The sequence below is a fragment of the Staurois parvus genome, unplaced genomic scaffold (genome assembly GCF_062004578.1).
Source record: "Staurois parvus isolate SC_StPar_1 unplaced genomic scaffold, SC_StPar_1.0 ptg002249l, whole genome shotgun sequence".
Lineage (NCBI taxonomy): Eukaryota > Metazoa > Chordata > Amphibia > Anura > Ranidae > Staurois > Staurois parvus.
Window position 1 is genome coordinate 8192 of NW_028320045.1, and position 17313 is coordinate 25504.

A 17313-nucleotide genomic window follows, 5' to 3' on the forward strand; every position below is an offset into this window, starting at 1 on the left:
AGTGCCCGACGGGCAGGGAGGGGGCAGAAGTGCCCGACGGGCAGGGAGGGGGGCAGAAGTGCCCGACGGGCAGGGAGGGGGCAGAAGTGCCCGACGGGCAGGGAGGGGGCAGAAGTGCCCGACGGGCAGGAAGGGGGCAGAAGTGCCCGACGGGCAGGAAGGGGGCAGAAGTGTCCGAGGGGCAGGAAGGGGGCAGAAGTGTCCGAGGGGCAGGAAGGGGGCAGAAGTGTCCGAGGGGCAGGAAGGGGTAGAACTTCCCGGTAGGCGGGAAGGGGGTAGAAGTGCCCGGGGGGCGGGGAGGGGGTAGAAGTGCCCGGCGGGCGGGGAGGGGGTAGAAGTGCCCGGCGGGCGGGGAGGGGGTAGAAGTGCCCGGCGGGCGGGGAGGGGGTAGAAGTGCCCGGCGGGCAGGAATGGGGGTAGAAGCGCCCGGCGGGCAGGGAAGGGGTAGAAGCGCCCGGTGGGCGGGAAGGGGGTAGAAGCGCCCGGCGGGCAGGGGAGGGGGTAGAAGCGCCTGGGGGGGCAGGAATGGGGGTAGAAGTGCCCGGCAGGCGAGGGGTTAAAGAGGAGAAAGGTGACAAGGATCTCCTGGGTTCGCTCTCTGCATGGTCTCAGGTGGAGGTTGTTCTGCAGATTCTCTCCAAGTGAAACCCGAATCCTGCCGGATGTAATAAACAGATCTCCTCGCTGCACAATAGGTGCAAACAAAAGACAAAAAGAAAACTATTTTGCAACAGTCACCGGTTGAGTTTCAGGTATTTGGCACGGGGTGTGGGCCTGGAGGGATTTCGAGGTTAACCCCCTCCTGCTCCTCCGGGGCGTTCAGCAATGAACAGGTTATTATTTTTGGCATGCTGCCCCCTCATTGGCTCAGAATTAGCAGCTTTTTGGCAGCTTCCATCCTCCCCTATTTATACTGAGCGATCTCCTTGTATTCGATGAGCGATTCTCCGGCTTGTGTTGCAGTTGCGCCGCGCGGCTCTTTACGACTTATTTTTAGCAAGTAGAATGCTTGCGGGCGTGAGCTCATCCTCCAGAGATCGCCGCCGTTTCTGCTCCAGAGCTGAAAATAAATCTTTTTATTAAAATTTGACACATTTCCACATCTTTTATTTTCTCGCAGTGGAAACTTTGCAGGGAGACTTTTTTATGACGTTTTGCGTAATGGGTCTGGGAGTCGTTTGTCTGCGAGATTGACTGACTTCACCGAGCGCTCGAGCCGTCGCCTCGTAATTATCGGACGGGCAGAGTGACGGCCCTCCAGATAGCCGTTGTGGTCGGCTTCCGTTTTATTGGCGCTGTAGATAAATTCATCACTGAAATGAGCCCATTGACAAGTTCACAAACCAATTATTTAGATTTATTGGCGTGTTCAGAGCGGACGCCGAGACGGAGAATGATGGGAGCGGGAGCACGGTCCTCTTCCTGGAAATTGAGATATTGATCGGCTCTTCTGGAAAATGAAAAACCAATTTGCTGGTCCTGTGGGAGAAGATGGTTCATTTTAGTTGACTTTTTCTGAAAATTCCTCATTTTTCTGACTATAGATAACGTCAAGTATTGCATCAACTATGGGCGTGCAACCAATTCTAGAGTCCCCCCCCTGCACTGCAGAAGCTGAGCCAAAACAAGGCAGGTAGAGGGTAAGGACCAGTCCTCATAATTGCCTGCGGTCTCCCTGATGCTGAACTATTCCCAGTAAGGCTACGTTCACACTGATCCGCCACAAAACGCGTAGGTGTTTTTACTGCGCTATTGCTGCGCTTTCGGAGCGTTTTTAATGACTTCAAAACTGCATCAAAAATGCTTCTCAGAGGCGGTTTTCTGCTGTTTTTTCCATTGATTTCGATGGGAAGAGGCGGTTGTTGTTTTTTTTTTGGTTTTTTTTGGCTTTTTTGGCTTTTTTTTACTCCCCACACATGCCCCAAAGATGCTTCAAGTGAGAGTTTTTACACCGCACTGCAAGTGCAACACCTCAGTATGAAAACATTCATAGACGGACATTCACATACAAAGATATACATACATACATTCACATACACAGCTGTACATACATTCACATACATAGATATACATACATACATACATACATACACACATTCACATACATAGATATACATACATACATACATACATACATACATACATACATACATACATTCACGTACACAGCCGTACATACATTCACATACATAGATATACATACATACATACATTCACGTACACAGCCGTACATACATTCACATACATAGATATACATACATACATTCACATACACGTACATACATTCACATACATAGATATACATACATACATACATACATTCACATACACGTACATACATTCACATACATAGATATACATACATACATACATACATTCACGTACATAGATATATATACATACATTCACGTACACAGCTGTACATACATTCACATACATAGATATACATACATACATACATACATTCACGTACATAGATATATATACATACATTCACGTACACAGCCGTACATACATTCACATACATAGATATATATACATACATTCACGTACACAGCTGTACATACATTCACATACATAGATATACATACATACATACATACATACACGTACATACATTCACATACATAGATATACATACATACATACATACATTCACATACACGTACATACATTCACATACATAGATATACATACATACATACATACATTCACATACACGTACATACATAGATATACATACATACATACATACATTCACATACACGTACATACATTCACATACATAGATATACATACATACATACATTCACGTACACAGCTGTACATACATTCACATACATAGATATACATACATACATACATTCACGTACACAGCTGTACATACATTCACATACATAGATATACATACATACATACATACACGTACACAGCTGTACATACATTCACATACATAGATATACATACATACATACATTCACGTACACAGCCGTACATACATTCACATACATAGATATACATACATTCACATACACGTACATACATTCACGTACACAGCTGTACATACATTCACGTACATAGATATACATACATACATACATACATTCACGTACACAGCTGTACATACATTCACATACATAGATATACATACATACATACATACATTCACGTACACAGCCGTACATACATTCACATACATAGATATATATACATACATACATTCACGTACACAGCCGTACATACATTCACATACATAGATATACATACATACATACATACATACACGTACATACATTCACATACATAGATATACATACATACATACATACATTCACATACACGTACATACATTCACATACATAGATATACATACATACATACATACATTCACATACACGTACATACATAGATATACATACATACATACATACATTCACATACACGTACATACATTCACATACATAGATATACGTACATACATACATTCACGTACACAGCTGTACATACATTCACATACATAGATATACATACATACATACATACACGTACATAGATATACATACATACATACATACATACATACACGTACATAGATATACACAGGGAAGCAATTTCCTTGAGCTTTTCAGGTGCTTTTTTTAACGCAAAGCTTGAAAAAGTCCTCTGTGTGAGAGCAGCATTGGGGTCCTTTCACACAGGCGCTCTGTACAGTGAGGAACAGAAGTATGTGAACCCCCTGCGATTCTGCAAGTTCTCCCACTTCTCCATCATGGAGGGTCTGACATTCACATTGCAGGGGATTCCCACTCTAAGGACAGAATTCAGGAGATCACATTGCAGGGGATTCCCACTCTGAGGACAGAATTCAGGAGATCACATTGTATGATTTGTAAAGAATGTATTTGTCTCACACGGCTGAACAGAAGTATTTGAACACCTGAGAAACAGCAATAATTCTGGCTCCCAAAGACCTGTTACTGCGCCTTTACAAAGTCCCCCTCTACTCCACTCATTCATCTCACTTAGTAGCACCTGTCTGAGCTCTTTATAGACACCTGTCCACCCCACAGTCAGTCAGACGCCAACTACTACCATGGGCAAGACCAAAGAGCTGTCAAGACACCAGAGACAAAATTGTGGACCTCCACAAGGCTGGAAAGGGCTACGGGGCAATTGCCAAGCAGCTCGGTGAAAATAGATCAACTGTTGGAGCAATTGTTAGAGAATGGAAGAGGCTAAAGACGACTGTCAGTCTCCCTCGGACTGGGGCTCCATGCAAGATGTCCCCTCGTGGGGTATCACTGATGAGAAGAAAGGTGAGGAATCAGCCCAGAACTACAAGGGAGGAGCTGCTCAATGACATGGAGAGAGCAGGTCACTGTCGGTAGAACACTACGCCGTCATGGTTTCCAATCATGCATTGCAAGGAAGGTTCCCCTGCTCCAGTCATCACATGTCCAGGCCCGTCTGAAGGTTCCCCTGCTCCAGTCATCACATGTCCAGGTCCGTCTGAAGGTTCCCCTGCTCAAGTCATCACATGTCCAGGCCCGTCTGAAGGTTCCCCTGCTCCAGTCATCACATGTCCAGGCCCGTCTGAAGGTTCCCCTGCTCAAGTCATCACATGTCCAGGCCCGTCTGAAGGTTCCCCTGCTCCAGTCATCACATGTCCAGGCCCGTCTGAAGGTTCCCCTGCTCCAGTCATCACATGTCCAGGCCCGTCTGAAGGTTCCCCTGCTCCAGTCATCACATGTCCAGGCCCGTCTGAAGGTTCCCCTGCTCCAGTCATCACATGTCCAGGCCCGTCTGAAGGTTCCCCCGCTCAAGTCATCACATGTCCAGGCCCGTCTGAAGGTTCCCCTGCTCCAGTCATCACATGTCCAGGCCCGTCTGAAGGTTCCCCTGCTCCAGTCATCACATGTCCAGGCCCGTCTGAAGGTTCCCCTGCTCCAGTCATCACATGTCCAGGCCCGTCTGAAGGTTCCCCTGCTCAAGTCATCACATGTCCAGGCCCGTCTGAAGGTTCCCCTGCTCAAGTCATCACATGTCCAGGCCCGTCTGAAGGTTCCCCTGCTCAAGTCATCACATGTCCAGGCCCGTCTGAAGGTTGCCAATGACCATCTGGATGATGCAGAGGAGGCATGGGAGAGAGTCATGTGGTCAGAGGAGGCATGGGAGAGAGTCATGTGGTCAGAGGAGGCATGGGAGAACTTTTTGGTCTAAACTTCACTCGTCTTGTTTGGAGGAAAAAGGATGAGTTGCATCCCAAGAACACCATCCCTACTGTGAAGCATGGGGGTGGTAACATCATGCTTTGGGGGTGCTTTTCTGCGAAGGGGACAGGACGACTGCACTGTATTAAGGAGAGGATGAATGGGGCCATTTATTGTGAGATTTTGAGCAACAACCTCCTTCCCTCAGTCAGACCATTGAAGACGGGTCGTGGCTGGGTCTTCCAACATGACGACGACCCAAAGCACACAGCCAGGAGAACCAAGGAGTGGCTCCGTAAGAAGCATATCAAGGTTCTGGAGTGGCCCAGCCAGTCTCCACACCTAAATCCAATAGAACATCTTTGGAGGGAGCTGGAACTCCGTGTTGCTCAGCGACAGCCCCGAAACCTGACAGATCTAGAGGAGATCGGTGTGGAGGAGTCGGCCAAAATCCCTGTTGCAGTGCAAACCTGGCCAAGGACTACAGGAAACGTCTGACCTCTGGAATTGCAGACAAAGGCTTCTGTACCAAATATTAACACGGATCTTCTCAGGGGTTCAAATCCTTCTGTTCAGCCGTGCGAGACAAATACATTCTTTACAAATCATACAATGGGATCTCCTGAATTCTGTCCTCAGAGTGGGGATCTCCTGAATTCTGTCCTCAGAGTGGGAATCCCCTGCAATGTGAATGTCAGACCCTCCATGATGGAGAAGTGGGAGAACTTGCAGAATCGCAGGGGGTTCACATACGTCTGTTCCTCACTGTATGTCCGTTTTTCATCCGTCAGTTAGCGGACCCCCATGTATTTCTATGGACTAGAGGATGTAAATGTCTGTTTACTTCCAGTAATGTCCGCATCTGTTAACATCTGTGTGTTTTTTTTTTTTTTTTTTTTATGGCAGAAAACCCTATTTTTTTCTTCTGTTTAAAAAAAAACCAAAAAACAGATATAAATGGATCAACGGAGGTAAAAGATATAAACTGATATGAAAACGAAGGATTTTGAAAATTAAAAAGAAAAAAACTGGAACGCCTGTGTGAAAGGACTCTTACTGACTTACCGGGGATGATTTACCAACATTGGACAGTGCAAAATCTGGTGCAGCCGTGCGTGAGAGCCAATCCGACAAAAGAAGCTGATTGGTTTCTATGCAGATGCACCAGATTTTTCACTCTCCAGTTTTAGTAAATCAACCCTACCATGTCGTCTTCTGTGCTTTGTCTATGTGGAGGTGGCCATCTTGGTAGAGGCAGGGCCTTTCCTTCCACATGTCAGAGCTCCCCCCAGTGACTGGTGGAAGAAAACCTCAAGCAGCAGCCGAAGAGATGAAGGAATCACAGATCCACAATGGAAAAAAAGCAGAAGCAGGGAGATTCTTGCACGGCAGATCGTCGGGTACAGTTTTCTTTCCAGCAAGGAGAACAGTGAGCAGCAGAGTAGTGACATCATTACATCTGGTGGAAGTAGCAGTCTGAGTCAGTAGTGCCTTAGATGATCTCACACTGCAAGTGATGTCACACTGTAATGTGAGTTGTTAGCCAGCATAGTTTGGCATTTTACAACATTGCTGCCTTGTCACCGCCTGCTAGTAACCGCCAACAGACTCCCTCCTTGGAACTAAAGGGGAGTGTTGTGAAAGCCTTTTTACTTTTTGTTTTTTATGTTGTGAGAGAGAAAAAGAAAGCAACTGCTGCTACCTGCAGTCCCCTCAGAATTGGTGACGTTAGTAGTCATTTCCATGTTCATTGAGTGCTTTAGAAGTTCTTTAAAAGATTTTGGAGTTCCTTTCTGCTGCGCTTTGAGTGCTTGGCAGACACTTGCCGAATGCCGGGAACATGGCCAACACGTGACTGAGCCGTACAGAGCTGTGGAGGGAATACTGAGAATGAATGTAACCTTCGTGTTCACGTCTGCGGAGAGTCCTTGTTGTTGGTGGTGTGGATGTCATCCTTTCATAATGGGCTGGTATGGTGGGTGTTGGGAGGTTTATTAATCCGATGACTTCTCTCTCTGGGGACACCAGCGGGGAGAGATCCGTGCCGAAAACTGCCGGGCCGTGCGGGGCGCTTCATATTGACAAGCAGTGTGCCGATCGTAGGAATATCTCGGTTTACATAGAATGGAGCAGACATGAGATGTAACTTCCCACTGTGTTCAGTCGTCTTTCTTTTCCTGTTTTTGTTTTTTCCCTTTTCCCTTTTTTTTTACCCCCTTTTTTCCCCCTCTTTCATCCCCCCTTTTTTCCCCCTTTCTTTTTTTTTTTCCCCCCTTTCCCCCCTTTTCTTCTTTCCCCTCTTTCCCCCCTTTCTCCCCTTTCTCCTTTCCCCGGTGAAGCCGGCGGGGAGGCGCGCGGTAGTGGTGAAGCCGACGGGGAGGCGCGCAGCGAAGCCGGGGGGAGGCTCGCAGGGGAGGTGCGCGGTAGTGGTGAAGCAGGGGGGAGGCGCGCGGTAGCGGTGAAGCCGGGGGGAGGCTCGCAGGGGAGGTGCGCGGTAGTGGTGAAGCAGGGGGGAGGCGCGCGGTAGCGGTGAAGCCGGGGGGAGGCTCGCAGGGGAGGCGCGCGGTAGCGGTGAAGCCGGCGGGGAGCCACGCAGCGAAGCCGGGGGGAGGCTCGCAAAGGGGGGCGTGCGGTTGCTGTGAAGTCAATGGGAGGCAGTTGTGGAGCAGCCGGGCTAAATGTAGAAATAACCCAACCTGTCCGGGGCATGGATCTGCTTGCGTCGAGCAATATGATTTGCACATCCCCGGGGTGGGTGGGGTCAGGGGCGGGGTCTTGGGCGGGGAAACCAGAATATAAGTAGGTGACATTTAGCTTTCAGTCTGTATTTGTAATCTGTAACGTTTCGTGTCGGTCCGCCTGATAGTGACATGTTACTGGGGTCATTCTAGAATGCCAATCCTTCTACTGATTGGCCACGTTCCGTGGACACAGAGCAGGCGGCGCGGTGTCGGGCTTTTCAGTAGAATGATTTGGCGGCGATGGCGCGGCCGGCGCTTCGTATTCCGGGTGTCGGGTGGTTTATGGACCGTCCCTCCTTTTTATTCATCCGAAAAATCAGAAAATCTATTTATATTAAATTAATTTACAAGGACCACAGAATAGCTGAAATTCACTTCAGGGATATGGAGGGTTTACAACCACGCGAAGGGTGAAGTCACTGGACTGATACATGGAGATGAAACCAATCTTACATAAGTTGTACCTGTTTATCTGCAGCCTTCTCTTCTTTACATCCCTTCAAATTGAAGGATTTATAAAGCTTGTCTGAGAATTCAGAAAGTGGGGCGGGGAGCTGAAATTAAACACTGCAGAGCTCAGTGAGGAGAGCTCTGAGAGCTGATTTGGAGGAAAGGGACACGCCCCTCTGCACACTGCAATAAAGCTGAGCTTGTCAGTCACAGGCTGTGTGCTGGAGCTCCCTCTTCTGTCATAATTTTTCTCTCAGTCTCAGGAAAACCTGTCAGAAGTGACTCATGCTGATAGTAGAGGAATGAGGTAGCAGACAGAAATTATTATTATTATACAGGATTTATGGCACCAACAGTTTGCTCAGCGCTGTACAATATAACGGGAGACAATACAGCAACAATTCAGTACAGAAGGAATAAGAGGGCCTGATCCTGGGAGCTTACAATCTAACGGAAGGGGGAGGGATACAAAAGGTGATAACTGCGGGGGAAAGGACACTCAGTGCTCTGGACTGGGGCAAGGACACACTTTAGAGGGATGTGCTTGGTTCAGATTTCATGTCTGAGGGTTACAACCATTTGAAAGTGAATTACATGGTTGACCCCAAAGCTTACATTCTCCTGTTGCATCATGGGTACTGTTTCCCCCCCCCCCCCCCCCCCCCCACCCTTTTGAGACCTACCCACCTATACAGATCCGGCATCACTGTCCCATACAAGTCATACATTTTCACATCCCACACACCTGTAGGATTGTTGGAGGCGAGGCGTAGTTATCACAAGACAAACCAGGCGGCGAACGGGGGTGGCAAATTTCATGAGGGCGGCCCCGGCTTCCCCGAGGAATGCCCCTTCCCCTGAACTCCAGGCCGACTCACCTGTCCCCAGCATGTCGTAGGAGCGCGCTCTGCCCCATCCTCTTCCTCTGGAGCCGCTCTTCACCCAGCACCGCCCCTGTGGTCACGGAGCATGGCATCCCGGGCACAGCGGGCACAGCACAGGGCAGTGCCTGGATAAGGGAGACTGTAGGCTGGGGAGGTTGCTGTCAGATCAGAACGGGGAAAGTGATGGTGGTGCTCACTGTTGGGGGGGGGGGGGGGAGTTTGTGGGGTCCAGCGGCGGGGTGCTGGTGGGGTTGGATGTGCGGAACCCGATTTTTAGTGTTGCCAAGGGCAGCACAAGAGATCAATACCCCACCGATTGGAGGTTTAGCCGCGGTTCACGCTGGATCTGACTTTGAAGTCGCACAATTTCAGAGTTACATAGTTAGTCTGGCTTGAAAAAAGACAAAAGTCCATCCAGTTCAACCATTAAAAAAAAAAAAAGAAAAGCGTTGGATGGCTGTGCGACTTTGGATGCGACTTCATAGACATCTGTGCGGCTTCATGCAAGTCGTACCCCAAAGTGTTGCAGGAACGACTTTTCTCCATCAAAGTCGCACCGATTAGAACCGTTCCATTGCCGATCATTGCTCCCACCAGACTGCTAATACATATTTTTTTTTCCTTTCCATTTTACATATCTCATTTTATGTCTAGTGAGGTCATTGTTGAGTCTCTGTGTCTCTCTATGCAGAATGGGCAGCTCTTGGCTGGTGGGAGGGGCCAACACCAGTGTCAGTCTGGAGGAGTGGGCGTTCCTAGGCATGCTGCAGACCCTAGTTAACGCCCACATGCGTTGCTTTGCCTTCATGACTGAAAATGACATGAACTGGAATCCAATGAGTGAAAGGGGCGAGGCCAAGGACAGGCTGGGGGAGGAAGGTGTGGGGCTGGGGAGTAAAGCACTAGATGATGCTGGACGTCCTCCAGCCAGGAAATGAGGTGGAGCTCTATATGCCTGGCTGCAGCTTCTAAAGCACATTGAAGCTCACAGTGTGCAGTGACATCAGAAGACATTTCAGTCCAGGAGAGCATCCAGTATACCTGTGAAAGACTGAAGGGGAGGAGCCGGTACAATTGTGCGAGGAATGAAGGGGAGGAGCCGGTACAATTGTGCGAGGAATGAAGGGGAGGAGCCGGTACAATTGTGCGAGGAATGAAGGGGAGGAGCCGGTACAATTGTGCGAGGAATGAAGGGGAGGAGCCGGTACAATTGTGCGAGGAATGAAGGGGAGGAGCTGGTACATCTGTACAAGACTGAAGGGGAAGAGCCGAGACAATTGTGCAAGACTAGAGGGGAGGAGCCGGTACAGCTGCGCGAGAATGAAGGGGAGGAGCCGGTACAGCTGCGCGAGAATGAAGGGGAGGAGCCGGTACAGCTGCGCGAGAATGAAGGGGAGGAGCCGGTACAGCTGCGCGTGACTGGAGGGGAGGAGCCGGTACAGCTGCGCGTGACTGGAGGGGAGGAGCCGGTACAGCTGGGCGTGACTGGAGGGGAGGAGCCGGTACAGCTGGGCGTGACTGGAGGGGAGGAGCCGGTACAGCTGGGCGAGACTGGAGGGGAGGAGCCGGTACAGCTGGGCGTGACTGGAGGGGAGGAGCCGGTACAGCTGGGCGTGACTGGAGGGAGGAGCCGGTACAGCTGGGCGTGACTGGAGGGGAGGAGCCGGTACAGCTGGGCGTGACTGGAGGGGAGGAGCCGGTACAGCTGGGCGAGACTGAAGGGGGGGTCGGAGGGAGGTTAGTCCAGGTCTCATTTCCTGTACAGGCTCTTGATGTATCTGCTGTACACAGTAGTAGTCCGTTCTTTCCTCTGCCTTGTGACTCCCCAGGTCTGGCCGTGTGTTCTGTGACATTAATCTCTCGTTTCTCCCCCTGTAGGTTCATGGGCGTCTGTGTTCACCAGGGCCAGCTGCACGCACTGATTGAGGTAAGATGTCACTGATGGCCGCCATCGGCTGTCTTGCTGCTCTTTTCTTGTGTGACAGTAACTGACGGATCTGACATGTGAGCGGCTTCCGTGTGAAATCCCCCCGACACCCTCATTGGGCAGTCAGGCCGCCTCCACACTGCATCACTGCTAAATCACAGGACGCATTTGTGCTGAATAGCTGGTTGTTAGGGAGAGGAGCTGTTGGGTGTCGGCTCCTTAGCAACCAAATATTAGGGATGCCAGTGGGTTGTTGTTAAGGACGCCGGCTGGTTCCAGCTCCTTAACAACCAGTGATGGCTACACTGGGGTGGGAGGAGCCGGAAATACTGGGCAGGACAGCCGGGGACATCTCAGCATTGATACGTGAGGGGAGAAGGGGGCAGCCGGACCCCACATGAAAGAAACCAATAGGCACCGGAAGTATGGAGACCACCATGGGGGAGAATGCGGAGGGGGGGGGGGCATGGTTTGTTTATGGATCCACTGACTGTTACACCTCATTCACACTTCTGCCATTTGTCATGTGACTGTGGACATCAGTCACATGACAAGTCTTATCTCAATGACCACCATTCATATCTGTGCGACTTGAAAGGACTTCATGCACTACTGTGGTCAGACTTTCATGCCACTTGAGGGTCAGACATCAATGTTAACCCTCGAAAGTTGCATGAAAGTTGCGCCTGACTGTTTTACGTGCAACAGCGGGTCTGTCTTTGCAGAGGGACAAGTCGCACCCATCCAAAGTTGCGGCAAAGTTGCATTTCAAAGTCATACAAATGTGAATGAATCCTGAAGGGTACCAGCTCCTTAACAGCTATTCACTGGTTGTTAGGGATGCTGGTGGGTGCCTGCTCCTTAGCAACCAACACAAATACACCCTGGCTGCGTTTTTGGTGCATTTCCCATTGTCTGCCATCCTTTATATACTGTTTGTACCCTTCCAGGAGCCCCTGGATGGCCAAGAGCTGGATGTAGGGCTATAGTTTGCCTGATATCATCCACCTCACCACCCGCTCCACCTCTGCCACCCCCCCCCCTCTGCCTCTCCCTCCACTGGCTCCCGATTGCCCAACGCATCAAATTTAAACTCCTAACCCTGACCTACAAAGCCGTTCACAACACTGCCCCTGACTACCTCACCAACCTGATCCCCAAGTACCAACCTACCTGTACCCTTCGCTCCTCACAGGACCTCCTTCTATCCAGCTCCCTGGTCTCCTCCTCCCATGCACGACTGCAAGACTTCTCCAGGTCCTCCCCTATCCTCTGGAACTCACTGCCCCAATCCATCCAACTGTCGCCTTCCCTCCCCACATTCAGGAGCTCCCTGAAACCCATCTCTTCAGGGAAGGCCTACCCCACCCTCACCTAACGGCCATTCTCCCTCATTCCTCCCACCACTTCATTCCCCTCAGCCACTTCCTCCTGTTCCACTACCCCCTCCCTCCTAGATTGTAAGCTGGAAAGAGTAGGGCCCCCTTACCCCTCGTACGTTGTTTGTTGTACTGTGCCATGTATTGTCCCCCCTATTGTACAGCGCTGAGCAAACCCTTTGGCACTATATAAACTCCATGTAATAATATCGGGGCCGGCTCTCTGCTATCACTCCTCTCCGTTCCATGAATGGTGCGCTTGGTTCTGGGTCTCAACAGGCAGCTCAGCGGCGGGGAGGACAGTGATTAGCGCAATATATTGTGTCGCAGAAATGTATTTCACAAAAAGCAGAACTCGCGTTCCATCGAAGCCCCCTGACCCTGACCACCACCTGCGCGCTGCGCTTCTTCCTTGCATCACTTTCTCACTCCTTTTTTTTTCTTTTTTATTCTTTGTTGTCCAACAATTCTCCATCATTAATCCCCTCCCCTTGCTGTTCTTTTTTTCTTTCTTACTCTTTCACCTCCTCCTCCTCCTCTTTTCTCTCTCCCTCTCTTCTCCCTACACTCTCTTTTCATGTGCTCGCTCTATTTTCGCACTATTTTTCTCTTTTTGTGCACTCACTCTCTCCCCTCGCTCGCTCTCTCCCCCCTCGCTTGCTCTCCCCCCTCGCTCGCTCTCTCCCCCCTCGCTCGCTCTCCCCCCTCGCTCGCTCTCCCCCCTCGCTCGCTCTCTCCGCTCGCTCTCCCCTTGCTCGCGCTCGCTCTCCCCCCTTGCTCGCGCTCGCTCTCCCCCCTTGCTCGCGCTCGCTCTCCCCCCTTGCTCGCGCTCTCTCCCTCCCCCCTTGCTCGCGCTCTCTCCCTCCCCCCTTGCTCGCGCTCTCTCCCTCCCCCCTTGCTCGCGCTCTCCGTCCTCGCGCTCTCTCCTCGTCCGGAACAAGTGTGTGCCCAACCTGGAACCTTCCTTTACCTAACAAAGTCCCAAATAATCTGCCCATAGTCAGCAGCTTCTTCCCTTCCGGGTCCCGCTATAAATCACACGGACATTTCATTCAGTCAGACCCGCAACATTCCACACACGGATGGTTAGTGAGGACGGGCGCCTTCTGACACTCATGTGAACTCTCTGATGTATTTTTAATTTGATGTTCTACAAACCGCCTTCCTCTGATCTACAGCCAGACTTCTATATACTATAAAGCCCTTTTCCTGAAAAAGGAGCTTACACTCTAATGCCCCCACTGTAGCCATGACATATCCCGCAGCGCTGTACAGAAATCACTGAGCCAGTCCCATTAGTCTCCGTACCAGAGGAGCTGACACTCTAATGTCCCCTCCCCCCAGTCACATCAGTCTCTGTACAGAGGAGCTGACGCTCTAATGTCCCCTCCCCCACAGTCCCATCAGCTTCTGTACCAGAGGAGCTGACACTCTAATGTCCCCTCCCCCCAGTCACATCAGTCTCTGTACAGAGGAGCTGACGCTCTAATGTCCCCTCCCCCACAGTCCCATCAGCTTCTGTACCAAAGGAGCTTACGCTCTAATGTCCCCACCACAACCATGACATTTTCTGCAGTAGTATTTAATTATAGACACATCCTGTAAATGATGTAATAACTGCTCACATGTTTCAGCCTACAGCATATTATTCATATCTATGATTAGCCCGTGTAGGCTGAAACGCGATAGCGGTTACTCTGTGAAGATGTCTCCATAATACTGTCCTCCTGAAGGGAGAAGGGGGTGCTGTGTCCATAATAGTCCTCCTGAAGGGGGTGCTGTGTCCATAATAGTCCTCCTGAAGGGGGTGCTGTGTCCATAATAGTCCTCCTGAAGGGGTTGCTGTGTCCATAATTGTCCTCCTGAAGGGAGAAGGGGGTGCTGTGTCCATAATAGTCCTCCTGAAGGGGTTGCTGTGTCCATAATTGTCCTCCTGAAGGGAGAAGGGGGTGCTGTGTCCATAATAGTCCTCCTGAAGGGGGTGCTGTGTCCATAATAGTCCTCCTGAAGGGGGTGCTGTGTCCATAATAGTCCTCCTGAAGGGGGTGCTGTGTCCATAATATAGTCGTCCTGAAGGGGGTGCTGTGTCCATAATAGTCCTCCTGAAGGGGGAAGGGGGTGCTGTGTCCATAATAGTCCTCCTGAAGGGGGTGCTGTGTCCATAATAGTCCTCCTGAAGGGGGTGCTGTGTCCATAATTGTCCTCCTGAAGGGGGTGCTGTGTCCATAATAGTCCTCCTGAAGGGGTTGCTGTGTCCATAATTGTCCTCCTGAAGGGAGAAGGGGGTGCTGTGTCCATAATAGTCCTCCTGAAGGGGGTGCTGTGTCCATAATAGTCCTCCTGAAGGGGGTGCTGTGTCCATAATAGTCCTCCTGAAGGGGGTGCTGTGTCCATAATAGTCCTCCTGAAGGGGGTGCTGTGTCCATAATATAGTCGTCCTGAAGGGGGTGCTGTGTCCATAATAGTCCTCCTGAAGGGGGTGCTGTGTCCATAATAGTCCTCCTGAAGGGGGTGCTGTGTCCATAATAGTCCTCCTGAAGGGGGTGCTGTGTCCATAATAGTCCTCCTGAAGGGGGAAGGGGGTGCTGTGCTCCCTCAATCGCTTATGATCCACATCTACTCACACGGCCATTTAGGGCTCATGTACACGGGACGTTTGGAAACTCTTCTCAACGATGGAAACTTACTGCTGGAAAATGGAGGTTAAAAAAATGTCAGTTTAGCCGCGTTTGCATACCGCGTTTATTTGCATTTAGAAGCGTTTTTAAAAGATAACATCAAGAGACCTTCCAAATGCCCAGAATGCACTGATAAACAGTAAAAGAATTAACTATTTCAGACATTTTGAGAGGAATAGGGAGAGCAGGAGCAGAGGGAGAGCAGAGAACAGAGGGAGAGCAGAGAACAGAGGGAGAGCAGAGAACAGAGGGAGAGCAGAGAACAGAGGGAGAGCAGAGAACAGAGGGAGAGCAGAGAACAGAGGGGGAGAGCAGAGAACAGAGGGGGAGAGCAGAGAACAGAGGGGGAGAGCAGAGAACAGAGGGGGAGAGCAGAGAACAGAGGGGGAGAGCAGAGAACAGAGGGGGAGAGCAGAGAACAGAGGGGGAGAGCAGAGAACAGAGGGGGAGAGCAGAGAACAGAGGGGGAGAGCAGAGAGCAGAGGGGGAGAGCAGAGAGCAGAGGGGGAGAGCAGAGGGGGAGAGCAGAGGGGGAGAGCAGAGGGGGAGAGCAGAGGGGGAGAGCAGAGAGCAGAGGGGGAGAGCAGAGGGGGAGAGCAGAGGGGGAGAGCAGAGAACGGAGGGGGAGAGCAGAGAACGGAGGGGGAGAGCAGAGAACGGAGGGGGAGAGCAGAGACCGAGAGAGAGCAGGAGCAGAGGGAGCAGAGAGCAGAAACCGAGAGGGAGCACAGGGAGCAGTATGTGTGGAGATGACCGGTCTTCTCTGGTTGTAGTCACTATGGATCCCATGAGCACAATGCGGCGCGTTCTACCAATTTTTTCCTTCACGCGAAACATGAAACAAACTGCGCCGGTGTACCGGGTCCATTTAAATACATGGGGAAACTCTGTGCATGCATTTCTGATGATGGAAAAAGCATCCGGACAGCATGTGGACATGGAACCGTTAAAAAAAACGCTTCTAAACGCGGTTAGCCGCGTTTTCAAGCGTTTGCCATTTGAAACGGCGGTAAAATCTACTTTTTTTTTTTTGTTGAAAAATATACTTTATTTACAGAAGTATAAAAAAACACGATACTCGTGATCGGAGTACATCTCACCCCGTACTGCGACGCAGCGCATAATACACCACGTTACAATACAGTTCCAGACATACAATAAATACATTCGCTCAGCGGTATGATGCCTGACGCGGTGTGCGTGGCGGACGAATCCCCAGACCATCACGTCATGCATAACGCCGCTTACCCCCAGACTGTTTGTGGGCCCCCTAGGTTACCCCCCAGGGACGCCACCGCATAATACCATAACATGCATAAAAACATTTTCAGAATATACAAAATCATGCACATTCAAACAAGTACAAATTCCAACAAGCGTCGGGGGGGGGGGGGGGGAAGAAAGAGGGGAAAGGGGTCACAGGCCCGAAGCTTTATTGAAGGGACAAAGACACGCAAGGGGGAGTAGAGGGAAGGGGAGACCTTCCTCCTCAAAGTCCATCAAGTTATAGTCCCTGAGCAGACTGAGGATCAGTCTGTGGCAGTCCTCGATGGACATCCTCTCCCGCTGGTGGATGAGGCGCTTCCTGGCGCACCATAAAGCGTCCTTAAAACAACACAGCACCCGCCAGGCGCTGTCAGTGTCCTCCAGGGTAAAAGTTCCACAGAAAAGTCCATTCAACACCACAAAGTGTGTGATGGCTGTCTGTGGCACAAAGTCCTTGAGTTCAGGTTCCAGGGCCCTCAACAGGTCCTGAGCAAAAGAGCACTCCCAGAAAACGTGGTAAGACGTTTCCTCATGGATGATGCAGAAGGGGCAGTGTCTGTATCTGCTCAGGTTCCTGGCATGCATAAATGTCCTGAGAGGCAACCCCCCTTAGATTGCCATCCATGCCAGGTTCTTGTGCCTGTTGGTGAGGCTCTTTGAAGAAACATTCCTCCAGACCACCTTGCAGGTATCTGAAGGCAGGCCTGGAACCGACTCCAAAATGTCACTTACTCTGATGAGCTTGTAGATGGTCTTCGGTTTCCACAAGTCAGGCTTG

General features: G+C 50.4%; 1 protein-coding gene across 1 annotated transcript in view; it reads left to right on the top strand.

Annotated features, from left to right (window-relative positions):
* The first annotated feature begins 10073 nt into the window (after positions 1 to 10073).
* LOC149431461 (dual specificity testis-specific protein kinase 2-like) overlaps positions 10074 to 17313 on the top strand; it is a 69791-nt gene continuing 62551 nt past the window's right edge. The window contains exons 1-2 of the mRNA XM_089665585.1: positions 10074 to 10150; positions 11164 to 11212. Coding sequence (XP_089521711.1) covers positions 10074 to 10150; positions 11164 to 11212 — 126 coding nt within the window. The remainder of the gene's footprint in view (positions 10151 to 11163; positions 11213 to 17313) is intronic.